General features: G+C 38.2%; 1 protein-coding gene across 1 annotated transcript in view; it reads right to left on the bottom strand.

The window, feature by feature from the left end:
* PIK3C2G (phosphatidylinositol-4-phosphate 3-kinase catalytic subunit type 2 gamma) overlaps positions 1-16,797 on the bottom strand; it is a 206,943-nt gene that overhangs the window by 186,789 nt on the left and 3,357 nt on the right. The window contains exons 2-5 of the mRNA XM_027699722.1: positions 15,978-16,060; positions 11,753-11,910; positions 8,817-8,928; positions 1,770-1,872 (exon numbers count right to left, since the gene is read on the bottom strand). Coding sequence (XP_027555523.1) covers positions 1,770-1,872; positions 8,817-8,928; positions 11,753-11,910; positions 15,978-16,060 — 456 coding nt within the window. The remainder of the gene's footprint in view (positions 1-1,769; positions 1,873-8,816; positions 8,929-11,752; positions 11,911-15,977; positions 16,061-16,797) is intronic.

Genomic DNA, 16,797 nt, shown 5'->3' with positions numbered 1-16,797 from the left:
TACAGACAGATATTTTTAACTATGCAACCTGAATTCAACAGGGTTACATAAGGTAAGCAAGAGTCAGCCTACAGATGGCCTTAATGTAGAGTTCTACTTCCTTAGCGCACAAACAAGCTTTGAAGCTTCACAAGAGAGTCCTGAACACATCATTAGGTTCCAGTTTTGAAGATGTATAGTAGTAGATGCTGACCTAGAAAAGGTAAATAACTTTTCCAACATTACACATATTTACACGTGTCCATAATTACATCTAATCACCAACGCTTCACTCTTCACAAGCCCCTTTGGCAGCTGAATGATCTTTTCCATCCCTAACACAGGATCTAACACCAGAAAGGACTGTGATGTCCATCTAATCTCAGGCACATGGTGATTTCTGCTTTAACCTCAACAACTTGCAGTTAAATGACAACAAGGTACCACAGATACTTTCCCAAGGCAAAACTCATTCCAGTGCTCACTGAATGTGTTCTTTTTACTGCTGTGATATGGGGGTGAGATGAAAAAGAATATATGAGATGGACACTTGCTCAGCGCCTTCTGAAGGTATATTCAAACATCAACTATTTTCTCTAGACTGAAAGCAAATATTTGTTAATTCACTGATCTGAATCATATTTGAAGAAGGGACCTGGTGATGAAAAGTTTCATGTTTCCCAATTTACTTTGTTTAGACAATGCTATGTCAAAGAGAATCAATAGCTTTTCAAAAATAAGTGAATAATATTGGCAGTGAAAAACGCCAGTAATTTAAACTGGGGTAACACATATTAGCACTAAACTATAATTCTTTTATCTATAAACTTGTTAAAATGTTAGATATGTATATATAATAAACTTCATTATAGTCCTTTTTTTAATGTTTCAGGTAAAATATTATATTGAACTTGAGGTTTCACATGGCAACACATACAAATTAAAAGAAAGCCCCTACCCTCTTTTTGCTAGACATCTGTCATCTGACCCATATTTTGACAGACTCAGGTTATCATCATACCTATGCAAAGCAGGTAATTGGTACTATCTGTGAACAGAGATAACACACTGCCAGTGAACACTGTTCAGAGCAAAGCATCTGCTGCACTGCAAACTTTGGGCTGGAAGTAAATCAAGGTTGTCCACTGAGAATAAAGCTCACATTTAGTAACACAGGTCAGTGTCACTGAAGCTCAGTAATCCACTGCAAGGTTGCTTAAAGTCAAAGAATCCTAATGGCAATCTCCCTGGATTTAGAGATGATGATAAAACAACATTTTCTGCAAGGACATTTCTGCATGGGTACAACCAACCACACGCACACGCATCATGCATGCACAAGCACACCATCAGTGATTCTGGCTTTTATATACCTACCCTGGTTTTCAGTGATAATGACAAGAATCCAAATCTAATTCATTCTACATAGTACCTTGAGAAGTTTTGCCCTTGTTATATTTCAAAACAGAAAGGCCAATGCAAAATAAGAATTCTCTGACCACTTGAAAAAAACAGCATTAAACTCTGACAAAACCAATTTTTTTTCTGAAAAAGTAACCTTTGTTCTTTTTCAGTCGTGTTCTCTACAGTAACTCACTAGATATAAATATGGGAGCAAAGCAGAGATGTTTCCCAGTACGTTTCACCTGGAGTTCAGCAATAATATATGCACCCTCAGGAAAGCAAATAATCTCTCTGACTGTTACCGAAAGTTGCTATGTATAAGGACTGGTGGAATTTTATTCCTTCAGGGATGCTTAAAGAAAGTGGAGGAAAAAAAGACAACTTACTGTTCGAGCCAAACTTTGCTTCAGGTGAGCAGTGTTGTGTAGCCGAAGCTGAACACAGGGAGTTGCCTTGCGAAGACTTTCATGGCTGCCCAAAGTGTGGTCACTGCAGTTTGGGGGAAAACAAACAAATCGTTATCTCTGCTTGCTACTTCCTTCTTTTTTTTTTCCTTGCTCCCTCTCATAAAAGCACCAGTAGACTAATTTCTAAGTGCAAAGGAGACTGAATAATAAAATCCCTGTACTTAGCGCCTATTTCTGTGAAAAGTGATGGGGTGAAAACAATTAAGTGATTGATTAGTTGTGTCACTGACCATTAAGTTCTGTAACAGAACAAAAATGACACAGGGAGAGAACAGCCTTAACCAACAGCATGTGCTCCCAAACCTCGAGAGTATTCATGCATGTTCTTCAAACCCAAGTTAGTGCAATTTGTACAAAGTATCCTGGTTATGAATACATCACTGCAGAATGACTTGTAGTGTCTGATACCCGACTCGAAAATCAAATATTAACTATAAATTTGAAAATCACACATATTAAGACAGGTGGCCCTTGATTCTTAAAGAAATCAAAGTTCTCACCACATGCAGCTCACACAGAGATGGTAAAAGCAGAGTTGGTCTTTCTCAAGTGATAATGCCAGCTAAGGTCAGACATAGAGCTCTACTCACTCATCTGGAGCGGTTATTACAAAATACGCTGCTGGTCAAGGATGCTCTTCCCCCCATGGCAGGGGAATTAATTATTCTTATTTATTTACCTCCTCAGAGTAGCTTCTAGTCCACTTACCACTCTTGGCAACTTCTTCTAAGTTATAACACAACTTTGGTTTGTCACTTCAAATTACTTGGAACAAAACTTATTTCACTATTTCCCTTCCACATCTTGTTTTAAAAGGGTGAAATAATACAAATTTTTTTCAGAGTCAAGGCAAACATCTTTTTACATCAGAAAAAATCCTTTGGGATTAATGAGTAGGAAAAACAACAATGGGTTTTACAAAGGCAAATTCATCACCAAAAGTTAGTATGCATCATCAGTTACAACTCTAGTGTATGTTCAATTAGATTCATGTAGCTTTTTTCAAGCCTTCAGCCAGACAAGCACAAAAAAGGATATTCTGTATTTATACAGTTTTGCAGTATGGTAAGTTGTTTCAGAACTCACTGGTCCATGAAGAAAAGATGATTCTTTCTTGGTTTGTCAAGGGCCATGAAAAACTCAGAATTCAGATATAAACTTTACTTCTACTTAAATAGGCTTTTGATGGAATGTCTGAATAAAAATAGCTGGATTTAGTTTTAAAAAAAACCCAAAATGCTCACCCTATGAATAAATCATGGAAAGTCTGACTTAGGGGAGAGTCAAATCTCACACTGAGCAGCAGAGGTTCCCAGCATAAATGAATGGTTACACTAAAAAATATACTGTATGTAATTACCATTCAGCACAACTACAGGGAATTAATACCTATTATAAGTTATCTGCACTCATACTACACTGTAGTTAAGTAAAACATTAGAGGTGACAAAAGGTGTAAGTGTAGATATAGGATTTTTTTTTTTTTAGAACTTATACATTAAACGTCACAGAGGACAAACTCATTTCTGTCTGACAAAACAAATACCTAATACCTATGCCAAAGGTTCTCCTTTGGTAGCACTTCCATACATTTGCAAAATTTCTTGATTTCAAGACCATGATGTACAGATGTAAGAGTGAGAGAAGCTAACACCCACACAGGATGTATTGTCACAGATCTAACACCAGAAAGGACTGTGATGTCCATCTAATCTCAGGCACATGGTGATTTCTGCTTTAACCTCAACAACTTGCAGTTAAATGACAACAAGGTACCACAGTGAAATACCTGCACTAGTGCTATCTGCGTATCAGTGTTATACCTAAACACTTCTCAAATCCCTTTACAAGCAAAAGTCCAAGTGACCAATTCCCAGTTCCTGTGACTGTACCAATGCATACATTCTCTTCTGTTGCTCCTCAGCATTGTGCCTTCCCATGGCTTACTTGAAACTTCTTCCTCTCCTCATTTCAGCTAACCAAGTCTGCCTCGTGACTCTGATGATGAACTCTCCACGACTGGGGTTGAGCCAGTGAGGAAACCGTGGGAGAGTGGGGTGTGAAGGGAATCAAGTGGGGACCCATTGGGTCACCGGAGCCACTTGCTGTGAAGGGGCTTCGGTCCCAGCAATGAAAGTCTCAGTGGCTCCTGAATGGTCAGACTACGAAGTTTCCTTAACACTTTAGAACTACCTCACACCTGGTTTTTACTTTGTACCCCACCATTACTCCTGCTCTTTCCATTCTGCCTCATCTCCAACCTTTGGACAGGCACAGTGACAAGAACATGACCACAACGAAACACATCTCTGAGCCCTGAATCACTTTTTCCTCATTCATCCAGTAGACACATTCCTATTGCAATGCCAACATCACACCAAGCCAGTGACAGGAATTCATCACCAAAGGTGATATATTGGTGTAGGTACTCCTATACCAATACAGAGGAGTGTTCTGCTAGTGTACAGCTATACCCTCCTCTGTAGTTATAGTTTTGTACCACAGATGTATAAAAACTGCCTTTTGCAGGTGTAATTTTTCCATGTCATCACGCTTCCAGGCAACAATAGCTATGCCAAGAGAAGCTGAACTTTCTGGTTATAACTACATTGACACCAGTGGTTTGTGTTAGCTCTGCTGTGTCAGGCAGATACCATACATCATCAAATCCTTTATTGACACAGCAATGCTGCCTGAAATATTGCAGGCAGAAGTACTGGCCATGCAGTTGACTTCATGACTGGATTTTATTTGCACAAATACAAAGAGGAAAATTTTGACAGATATTGCTACAGAAGAGACTAGACAAAATGGATTAATGCCTCAGCAAAATAATATGGAAACCTGGTCTAGATGAACAGTGAAATACAAGAAGTAGAAGTGTAGCTTCACCACAGATGGACAGATTTTAGCTGTACCCCAGGCAGATTTGCTACTGCACCTGTACCATTAAAACAAAGGCAATATATCTCCTTTGGAGGATAACATGATTATTAGTAACTGGTTTACAGCCCTCTGAGCTCTGTAAAGGAAACAAAAATAAAAACGCTACAACATTATGAACGCAAGTTTTCCACTATTTTTTTCTGAAATTACGTGGAGAATACAGCTTTGTGGGAATGCCATGACAAATGACATAAAGAGAAAGGTAGTCCTTGTCTTTAGGAGACATGGTAATGACTGGTCAAAATAAAAGGACTTGCCCGTGGTCTCACAATATATCAGAAGCAGAGAAAGGGAAAATCCCTATCTCCTGAGACCCCCTTACTAGTAGCTTCCCCACAGCAACGTTTTCTGATGTGCTATAAGCTCCAAATCCTAATACAGTTCAATCAGACTATTTTTTTAAGGGACTCAGCTGAGTAGCATCTCCGAATGAGAAACTTAATCTGCAGTGACAAGAGAAAATTACGTTTATTTTTCACAAAGAACACGTTCATCCAAAGGTACTTGCTTCTTATGATTCCAATCTACACAATTATGTTTCTGCCCAGTGTATAATTAATAGATTAAACTTTGAGTGAAAACCAATTTTTATTTAGATTTCAATTCCCAGAGAACAGAATTAGTAAGGCAAAAAAAAATAATAAAATGTCATCAATAAGGTCACAGGCAAGCATGTGAGAAGAAATGATAAGCATTTACACTTTTCAGTTCCATATCCCTGCTCACTGTGTTGGCTGAACTGCAAAGCAGTAAGGTACCTGGGCAAATTACACTATGGTAGAGTGAGGAGGGAACTTTAAATACACTGATGCCTTAAAAACAAAGCATGTTTAGAAATAAAGCTTATAAATATCCTTGTGCTACATTCCTTTGCTGGATCTGCACTACTGCAACCTATTGATAGCAGACAGATCAATTAAAAAATTAAGAAATTAAAAAAAATAAATCCCCTATTCTTTTACGTACTCATGTGTTTTGCTTTATCTGGCATTTCAAGATGCCCTGAGTTTGTGGCCTGTTTTGCTAAAGGCAAAGCAGTCTAAATGGAAGATTGATTCATTGCTGATACATGAGAAGGGTTGTTTTTGGCTTGATGCTGGCATTAAGAGCCAGGAGTAATTTGTCACAAGCTGCTGAAGCCCAATTTAATTTACTTCTATATAACATCTTTCATGAAGGGCATCATAAAATCATTTTTAGAGGTATCCGTTTTAAATCAAAGGAAAGATTGTAAACTGTGAGAACAAGATTTAAAGGTGGATGTAGAAGGTTTGGATGGTGGCATGATAAAGAATTTTTAGAAACAGCAGATGGTCCTCCAAGAGGTATAAGATAATCATGAACAGAATAAGTGTAATGGAGTGGAGAGCACATCCGTAACTGGGAAACCCAGAGAAGTAGAGTCTTTGGATATTTATGAAATTTGGAAACTTCTGTGAATAGTGGTAAAATTTGATGACAGACATAGTGGGGTTTAGTCTTCTCTTCTTTCCAGGAATCTGCATCTTTCATGCAGGATTCTGCCTCCAGATGCACTTACACTCAACATCTGAAAAAGGAACTGCAGCAAATCAACTGAGGAACTAAAGTACACTTTCCAACAACAGAAGCAGCAGGGACAAGGTTCAAGGCTTCTACAGGCACTGTAAGAAATACTTGAAAGCACAGGAGGAAGAAGAAGAAATCCTGCAGGTTGCAGCAAGGCCAGGGTTTCCAATCAGTACACAAAGTGCACTTAAAGACCAGAAACCAAATGAGATTCCAAATCAGAATTTCACAGATGGCTCTATTAATTACAGACTCAGCTGCAGTCTATATGCAACATTCTGATATTTTTAAAGTTTGGATGTTGAAAATCTGATATTCTACTTGTGAGTCAGATGGGATATGAGCTCAAGGATCTCTCTGTAGGAAGGGAATAATGGACAATGAAATCTTTTGGTGCTGAGTGTAATGGTCATTAACACACAAGTATTTTTTTCCTTCATCTCATTCAAAACTAAATGGATTTCAGAGATCATCAAGTCTTTCAGGTGCTTCTGCAGGAGGTAGGATGAAGTGCTCATTAATGCAGCTCAATATAACAGTAAATGAAAACTTTTGACAGATGTTCACAAAGCTGTCTGCTCCATTTTGTCTGAGAACAATTTATCACATCACCATTTTGGCCTCACTTCAGTTTTTTCTGTATTACAGTAAAGAAGGAGCAGCAGAGTATTTATTCCTTTTGCTGTCTCATAACTTGGAGAACTACCGGAATTCATCCCTGAATAATTTCCAAATACTCTTCTGGGGAAGAACTCTGCACAAGTACATCAAATCACTGTGTTAGCAACATTGGGAGGAAACCAATTTGCACTTAAAGATAGCCCACATATAGGAAAAATTTCACCCTGAGGCAACTCTGCAGGCCATGTTAAGCTACCCAAGGGATCATTATGGTCTGGAGTTTCAAATTTCAGATACAGGGCTCTGATGAAGAGGCAGAAGAAAGGGAGCTGAACTTAACGGGCATAATATGGACTTACAAGCTGCTGAAGCTGGAAGTGCAGCTTAGCGCTTTCTGTATGACAGTGAAGGAGCAAAGCAAAGTTTAGAACGTTACAGACCTTGTTCCACTGCTAATGAGACATGCAGAGATTTTGCAAGTGCAGGAATTTAAACAGTCCACAATTGATGAGTTCTTCCCAACAGTGAAAATAAAACTCTTCAGCACATACTGTACACTGTACTGAAACACACTGAGCTCAATCTCAATACAACAGCTCATTATTTCTATTTTTTTTTGCAGTTACTTTGAAATGAGAAGAGAGTCTTGAAAATAATAATTAAAAAAAAAAAAAGCCCTGGCTGTCTTCTGTAATTAACAGATCTTATGTATGACCTGGTTCTTTGCTCAGTGGGTTCTAGTGTTCTAATGCTTCACACAGAGCTCTGCTGTCCCAGCTCCTGCTTTATGGAGATTTGAACAAGGGAAGAGGTGGCTTAGAGGTGTTGAAGTCTCCATCTTTAGTTTCCAAACATAATTCACCATAAACATCTGAACTTTTGATCCATGTGCTTGTGTTAGAGTACAAGTGTTCAAGCTGGATACAGAACAAAGCTAATTTATGCAGTGTGACACTTGTTCTCACAACTACATTACCTTCATTAATCAAACTGATTTGCTTTAGGCTGGTTCAGGTAATTTTTACACTCTACTGTAAATATGACTGCTTCTAAAATTTTCCCTTTCAATTACAGACATATGCTATTTTATCTAACACTTTTTACATCTCTAATAGATGAGCTGTGACTCCTGCAGTGCCAGCTTAACATGTTACCACAGAGTACTGCCAACTTCGCCCCTTCTGCTGAAAGTCACCATCCCCACAGCACAGCTGACAAGTGCCTGCACTTTAGCTGCTTCAACACAGAATCTGCTCACTTTTGCTGACAGCTGAATTTAAGCTGCCAGAAGGCAAGAAACAACTAGCTGAGTCCAGTAGTGCTTTCAACCACCACAAGACCCTACTGGAATTAATGTGAATCAGAACATTTACTTCCTTACTAGCAGACTACATACATTCAGAAAGACCTGCTTCCATGTATAATGTGTTTTTCTTTAACCTGCAGTCAGCACCAAAGTGCTGACTTCATATGCTTTACTACTACTGCCACTGAATATGAAGAAAAAACCCCTGCTATGCAGCTGTATAATATTGTTTCTCCTCTCTTTGGCTATTTCCCCCTTTGAGAATATGCTGACAACATCCCTATGAGATAGTGGAAGTAGCAGCATCCTTGTATTATGGACGAGAAAGACCAGAAGGGCAATGGAGTGAAACAAATTATTAAAAGTTTATATAAAGGAGCCAGGATGTGAATCCTTGTACTAGAGCACACCATCATCTCTGAAGAACATAAGTACTGTGTGTTTCAGGAGCTTCAGAAACTATTCATGAAGTGTTTGGAACATAATACTCTTAACTCTCCCTATGGTTCTTGTTTACATGGCTCATGGTTTAATGAGATACTTACTTTTGTAAGAATTCATCAGACCCATAAACACTTAGAAAGCATTCCTCCTGGGCTGGGTATTGATTTGTGCAACGGAGGATCTCTACAATTAAGTCATGAGTGATACAGCCAGCTGTAAATAAAGATAGCAAGAAAAATTAATAGTAGCTTGCTAGAGAATTTCAGGCTAGATACTTGAGTAAAGAAAATAAGATTTTTTTTCATAAGTCCTAACAACTGCTGCAGACTAGCTCCATCAAGAGGAATTAAATCAAGACACACTTGATTTTATTATTTTTTAAATTTTTCTTCAAATATTTTACGTGTCACTGGATCTATGTCCATTTAGAGGAAATTAGCAATTTGTTAGGTAGCTGCAATGAAGAAGAGATGAGCAACATTTCCAAGAAGAAAGGAAATGACAAATGGCAATTTATTTTTCTTTTTAATTTTTCTGATTTATATCTTGGTACGTTTCCAATGTGCAAACATGGCCTGATGCAGGAGTTGACTCTGTAGCCGCTCATGACACATGAAGGCTACAGAACTTCACTTGTAATTGTTTCTGCCATGCACACCTTTTTAGCCTTAACAAAGTAGTAAATTACTACTCAAATGCTTTTTATATAATTTATATGTAATTTATTATATCAAAATTATTTAATATATGTATAACCACATAATATTATAGAAATAAGTATATAATACCTATAAATTAAGAAGTTCTATGTCAGTTTGTACAACCTGCTGTTAAGAAATACTCCAGCATTTTGAGATTTTTTTCCAGAGCTAGTTCAGCTTTTTAAGCCATTTTTCAACACTTGCCAATACACTTCCTCCCTGTCCGTTTTTGAAGAATTGATCAAAAATGAAAGAAGAGCTGCATAATCTGGATAATGTCTGATAGGTTTTGTCCTTACAGGCATGCAGAGCACAGTGTACCCGCACTGATCCTGCAAGTCTAACTTTCTCTAGCAGAAAAAGAGATCTGACTCTTCAGTGAAAAGTCTTCATTAAAAGTACAGAGATGGTTTAAAAATGAAAAATAAAGCCTGGACTTCCTCCACATAGGCAATCTCATTAGCTTTTCTGTTAACAGCTACAGACAAAATAGAATTTCCTGTTTTTCATTTGTGGTATTTCTTTATTGCTTCAAAAGTAGTGGCCATAGGAGCCCTTTCTGGAATCCTTAAGTTAACTTTGAGATATATAAATGGAAACTACCTACAAATCCCCAGAAAATAAACATGTAACCCAGCTTTGTGTGTTGACTAATTTACACTGGTCCAGGTTCAGACACCTGGCTCAAACTGAGTCTAACCAACCAGTTTCATCAGGATTAATGAGATTCTGAATTACCCATTTGCCCACAGCAGCCAATTCATAGAATAAAATAGAACAGAACGGAATAGAAATCTGGTTCAGAGTTGCCATGCTATTATTTTAGAACAAACCAAGAAATATAAAATTGTTTTTGCAGGGAAGTTTAAGGGGATGTGATACCGAGAAAAAACTTCAGAGAACAGATGACATTTTTAGGGGAGGGGTCTGTGACAGAAACAGATAAATAAAACAGAGTTGGTTACCATAGCTAGCTTGCTTTTTGGTTTGGTCATCCCCAGGGAAAAACAGATATATCAATGGATTCAAAAGCTTCTCCTAAAAATGCTCATTTTCTTTGAAAAACAGTTTTTCTTTTGCTCTGAAAGCCTCTTCAGTTACACATTTTCTACCAGCGTTACTAGTTTTAAACAGGGAACTTCAACGTAGATCCCTTGCCTGGCTGACAGAAGGGCTGGAATTACTACCTTCTGGTCCAAGTGTCCCAAGATCTTCCATGGCATCCAGAAAACATTGGTTTGAGATGATACAAACTACTGTTTTTCTAGGCTTTCCAATAACTATGTAGATGTTCTCAAATCAAGCAGAAAACTTGTCAAGTCTGTAAGTATTGGCTACCTTATTTATGAAGCTTTTTTTTTTAAATATGTGTGACTGACATTCTGTTGAGCTTTGGATTTTCAGCTTTCAACCTGCCACACAAACTAGTACTCAGCCTGTTACAGCCAAATAATTCCTTGACAACTGAAGAAATTATTCAGAAAAAAAAAAGACTATCACTTAATGAAGCAGAACAGGAAGAGAGGGGGAAGAAGATGTAATTTATTTCATTTTTGCATATGTTGCAGAAATAAAAATTACCAGAGCTGGAATTAAGAATTCTCCCATTCATCAGAGGTACAGGATGCACAGGAGCAGTGGTAGCTTCCCACAGTCATCAGTGACAGAATAATCTAGGCTAGGAAGAACCTCAGTAGGTCCATCTATTCCAGCCTCTTCCCCTTCACAGGGGGGTCAACACTGAATTCAGATCAGCTTGTTTAGAGTTTTGTCTTGTAACACCTTAAAAGCTTCCAAGGCTGGAGACTCCACAAACTCCGTGTGCAAACTGTTCCAATTAGTAATTATTCTCCTTTATTCTTTCCACCTAGTTGGAATTTTTCCTTTCATTTTGTGACTGATGTACCTTCCCAGACCTGCACATAACCTTGGGTGCAGAGGAGTTTCAGCACTGCAGATTCTTAAGTCTTACATTCAGAAACAGAATCAAGGCTGTGAGAAGTTCCAAGACAATATAAGGGCTATTCCTACACTCTAAATTAGGCACAAGCTTAAATTCCTCCTGGATGAAAGTCTGAATGATGGCCCATTTAGGACTGCCAGAATTGACCCCAATTGCAACAAAAGAAAGTAGAGATATACACATTAGCAGAGTTTGATATTTAACATAATATTAATTTTACAGCAAATATACTCACTGAACATGCTTGACAAAGTTTGGACTCAAGAATCCCATAAGGCTTGCTCTCCAAATATCTTTCCAGACAACAAATACATTTTGTTATCATCTCCATGCAACTCAGTTGTGGAAGGATATGGACACCTCAATCACTTACCTTGTTGTGTAAGAAGTACAGGAGATGGTGAAAAATCTGTCCAAACACTGATTCTGAATTTTGTTCCACCAAGGATATGGTCTGGGAACCTTGTTGTGACACTCAAGATTTTCCCGGTATTTGTCTTCAAGTCAGAAGCAGGATAGGCATTTCTGATTCTGGAAAGTAAATGTGAAGAAACCATGTCTAAATGGATGGGCATTTTTGATCTCTTTTAAGAATAAAACACAAATTCTAGAAGACACGTATAAGAATAGCACATAGAGAGTTGTTAGAATAAAATTCTGTGCAGAGAAATGGTAGCAACTCAAATGCTGTTTACATACATTAGTAAGATAACCACATATCAGATAGCACACATAACTACATCTTTTACTTTTAGGAAAACTATCAGTAAAATCTTCATGAACTTGACAGCATCACTGCTGAGCTTGATCTCAGTGAAACCAGAAGGAGTTTAAACAGAGACTTTGGTGTACACTGAGCACAGTAGAAATAATGGTGCTCAAATATATACTTAAATAACTGAGTATTAACACAAAACTAACCAAGGGCATGTGCTGTGACTAGGACAGCTACACAAAATGAATACAGGAACATGCTTCCTATGCAAAAGCTTAAGCAGTCTCTATTTTCACAACTCTCTCAAATCCAATCTGAAATCCTCATTACCAAAACCCTGGGTATTTATGTAAATGTCTGTAGAGCACAGTAACTGTTACAGTCATTGAGTCCCTCTGATATATCATTACCTATAAAATATACTGCCCCTTCTCCTTCCAATTACCATAGACTTGCAGAAACTAATTCCTCCTGAGGTACCGTTTCCTAATGAACACTGGTCACAGGTATTATGTCTGTCATCTGAGATTCAATTTGCTTTTTAAGCAAATACACTTTGCAGCTGCAGGTGAGGGTACATATTGTACCAGCTGAAGCTTCACATTTCACTAATTGCCCTGAATATTTAGTAGCTAAACTTGAACATGCTGTATTAAGCATATTGCATTCTCTTTTGTTTGTTAGTTCAAGAAGCAATTTGTAGCTTCTGGGTTGGCAGAGCTTTATACCATCTCTGATTAGAGTGTATTTTGAACCATGGTTCTCTCACCTAAAGGTCTTCATCACCATGCTACCCTCACCTCAGAGCTGCTGCCCAAGACTCTAAATCATGTGAACTACTCTTGTGTGCCATGCATTTCTACAGTATGAGAAGGAAAAAAAAAAGCCTAGGTTTCCAAAATTAATAATCCAGTGAAGCAGTCTGTTTCTTATAATGAAAAACCAGGGGGCATGATGTTTCAGTGGGGTAGGAGGAAATGAGGCTTGACAAGAGAACCTCCAGTACAAGGTAGATTTACACTCATTGTTTAAATCCATTATACTACAGAGGCTTTTTGGATGACCTACGTAGCTGATGTCAGTCTGTTTTCTTTGTGTGCAAGGTACATATAAAACTTTCCCCTATCACCAAATAATTCACTCCTGTAAGCTGTTTCTGTAAGAAGGTCAAGGACTCAGTAAGGCTGGAAACTTCGCTACCCTTTCTTCCAGCATCAAATTAACAGGCTGTGTACACACACGGGGCATGACTCACCTCCTCAACTTACTGGAAGTCACTTCATAACTACTACGAGAACCTCATCTCCTTCCCTACCCACACACTGCTTATATTTTAGGATAATGTGGGGACACAAATTTGCTTTTCATGATTTTCAGTTGAAAATGCATTCAGTTTCAGAAAGCGTTGCTCATTTATGGGCATCTACTATTTTCATGTGACTAAAGGGCTTCTGGCCTGAGCAGGTGGGCAAAACATGCCAATTGCAAAACTTGGTACATTTAGGTCTTCCAACGCACGCTAAACTATTATACAAGCATTACATGAAGAAAATCTCATGCTACTTGCTTTCTGTGCTGCAACAATTCAGTGTGTATGGAAAGTACAAACATTTACAGGGATTTGCTATTTCACAGCATTTCATAACATGATGTATTTCTCAGCGGTGCAGAGCCCATCCTTGAAGACAGTGGGAGGTGGAGGAAACTCTGCATTTTGCAGCACTGAACCCTGAGACTGTTGGCTTGGCATCTTCTGGTATCAAACTCACTTCAGGACGTGTTCTGAAGCCACCCATGGATGAATGCTCACTACAGCTATGTTCATAACTGTAGAACTAACCTGATAAAGTGATTTTGCAGGCTGATTTATGGTTATGTACAACCAAATGTTTCAATTATAGACCTCTACCTGTACAAGTATTACCCAGAGAAAAACACGACGGGTTTCTATTTGAGTTACACGCTGGAGCTGCAAGTATGCATGACACAGAGTTTGAATTATACATCTTGCCTCTGACATATGAAACTGCCAGCAATTGAGATTCATTGGGGACCTTGAGCATCCTTAGAAGGATGCTCATTTGGCAAGACTGAGTAAGTAAGTTATTTGAAAATTTGTGACTTTTTTGGTCTTTTGGTTGCTGTGACATTTTCTACTAAATATGTTTTTCTGTTTATTTAATAGAAGAAAAGCAAAGGTTGTTCTTATTTTCTTTTTAAGAGTATTTGCTCAGGATGCACAAGAAACAAGTTCCTGTAAACCAGCAATGGTTTATTTCTATTTATCTTTTAGCCCTGTAAATAAAACCATTTATTCAAAAATCAATAGAAAGCTTTTCCTATAATTAGAATGTTTAGACATTAAAAAAATCTGAAAATCTGAGATGAAAACTGTCGTGTGAAATGTGCCTTCATGCATCTGATGGTAGAAGAATTGGGTTGGAGTTCACCCTGAAAAACTGTGGAAAAGTAGAAAACTGAGATGTATGTGACTGAGTATGTTTTGAAGCTGACCATCCACCCCATATGAATACATAATATATTCACCGTTAATTTCAGTGCAACATCAAACTAGGTTTTTTGGTTGGATTTTTTTCCCCCTTCTTTTAAAAGAAGTAGGCTTGGCTGACATTGAACAAAATCAATTCATTAAGGTCTAATAAAAAAAAAAAAAGCAGCTCTCTATTTTCCAACTAGTCTTCTGGTGGGAAAAGCATTTGTGCTAACAACTTGACAGTGTGATCAGCGAGTATCTACAAAGGAAAATGAATCTGCACAGATGGTCTAAAAACTCGTATTTCTTAGCGTGCTTGGATTTCAACACAATTTCTTTTTCTGAAGAAGATTAAGAAAGTAAAAAAAGAAGTTCAATCTCATTAAGCCAAGCTATTAACTGTAACGGTAAACAATAATTAAAGGAGGTTTTGTCACTTGCTTAGCCTCACTTTTCATCATGACAGTAAGTAGTAATTCTGTTCTCAGTCAGTTCCTCCAACTTTTTTTCCTGCTCTGAGCTACACAGGCACTAATATTGTCCAAAACAACGACAGAAAAAGTATCTTAAGTTTTATATGCTATAAGCCACCAACACTGAAGAGTTAAATGTACTTATCACTGATAAAAGGGACAGTTAAGAGAGAAAATATTTTTTGAACTAACATGCCTTTGTGTACTTTAATCTTTAAACCAAAATTAGAAGCGTTTCCTTATTTAAGTAGATACTGGAATTATGGCATTGTTCAGGAATGCAGTGTGTGGTGGCTTTACCTTGGGTGGATGCCAGGTGCCCACCAAGCTGCAGGGGCAGGAGGAGAAAATAAAATGGGAAAAAATCCTTCTTGGTCAAGATAAAGGTGGTTTAATAAAAGCAAAAGCAAAGACTGCATACGGAAGCAAAGGAAAACAAAATATTTATCCTCTACTTCCCATCAGTGGGCAATGTCCAGCCCCTTTCCAGGAAGAAAGGCTTCAGACAAATGTTGTAATAACAAATTACTTCGTCATCACCCCTCCTCTTCCTTTGTCTCAGCTTTTACTGCTGAACAGACATCATATGTTAAGAAATTATATGTTCGATCAGTTTGTGTCATCCCTCCCGGCTATGTCCCCTCCCAAGAACTTGCCCACTCCCAGCCTGCTGGTGAAGGGGGAATGTTGGAGAGACAGCCTTGATGCTGTGGGAACACTGCTCAGCAGTAGCCAAAACACTGGTGTTTTATCCACATCTTTCTAGATGTCAAGGCACAGCCCAGCTCTACGACGGCTGCTTTGGGGAAAATTAACTCCATCTCAGTCAGACTCCACACACAGGCATAAACAATCCAATTAATATAAATAAGTGAAATGTGATAGTTGGCTGAATGAAGTTTGTTTCATTACTTACTTCTCCACTGCGTTGCAAAAACCAACTGTGTTTTCATTACTTCCTTGATTTGCTTCAACCAGCTGGATAGACCAACCTGCACCCTAGAAATACCAAAGAGGAAGCAGAGCTCTGTTATACAGATATCAGAAGCAGGATCATGAGGTTAACCTTGCATTTGGTTCTGTGAGAGCTACCTTTCATACTTTATCATTCTTCCCCTGACTTGATGGAGTTCCAAATAAACACAAATGACCCCATTTTGACTGCACTCTAAATGCTTTCAGAGAAAAAACTCAAAGTCACAAAGCATCAGCTACCCTGGGTAACAGCAGTTTTTCCTCTCTATGCAGAACATAAGGAATTATAAAGCTCTCAAAATTCACCTAGTGTCAGAGCACAAATAACTCTAAATGCAGAAGTTGTATGTTGAGTGTACAAAAGGGAGAGGGGGCAAACTGAAGCTTATGCTGCAGTGCATTTCAGTCCTTATTTTCTCTCCTTACGGCCTGCCAGGAAGCTCAGGATCCCCTCAAACTCCATGAACCTTTCACGGAAGTCCCTAAGACAGATAATAGGAAGCCAGCGTATTCTACTGAACATGAAAAATCCCCAGATGTTTTCTGTGCACTTTGGAGAGCAGAAGTCTGAGCCACTATTTTGGGTCAGAGGACCCCTTTGTCTGTTTGCCACAGAACCCTTCAGTCAGAACATTACCTCCAGGAAAGAACTTAATACTATTATATCTGCAAGCCCATTCTGTTGTAGGCAGAGACATACATGAGGTTTAACTATGTAAGAGCTTTTAAAGCCTTTCAGAAAGAGAAGCAACTAATAACAT

This window comes from Neopelma chrysocephalum, unplaced genomic scaffold, assembly GCF_003984885.1.
Source record: "Neopelma chrysocephalum unplaced genomic scaffold, ASM398488v2 Primary Assembly neopelma1_139, whole genome shotgun sequence".
NCBI lineage: Eukaryota > Metazoa > Chordata > Aves > Passeriformes > Pipridae > Neopelma > Neopelma chrysocephalum.
The sequence above is the reverse complement of the archived record's forward strand: the minus strand, read 5'-3'. Positions and strand labels throughout refer to the sequence as shown.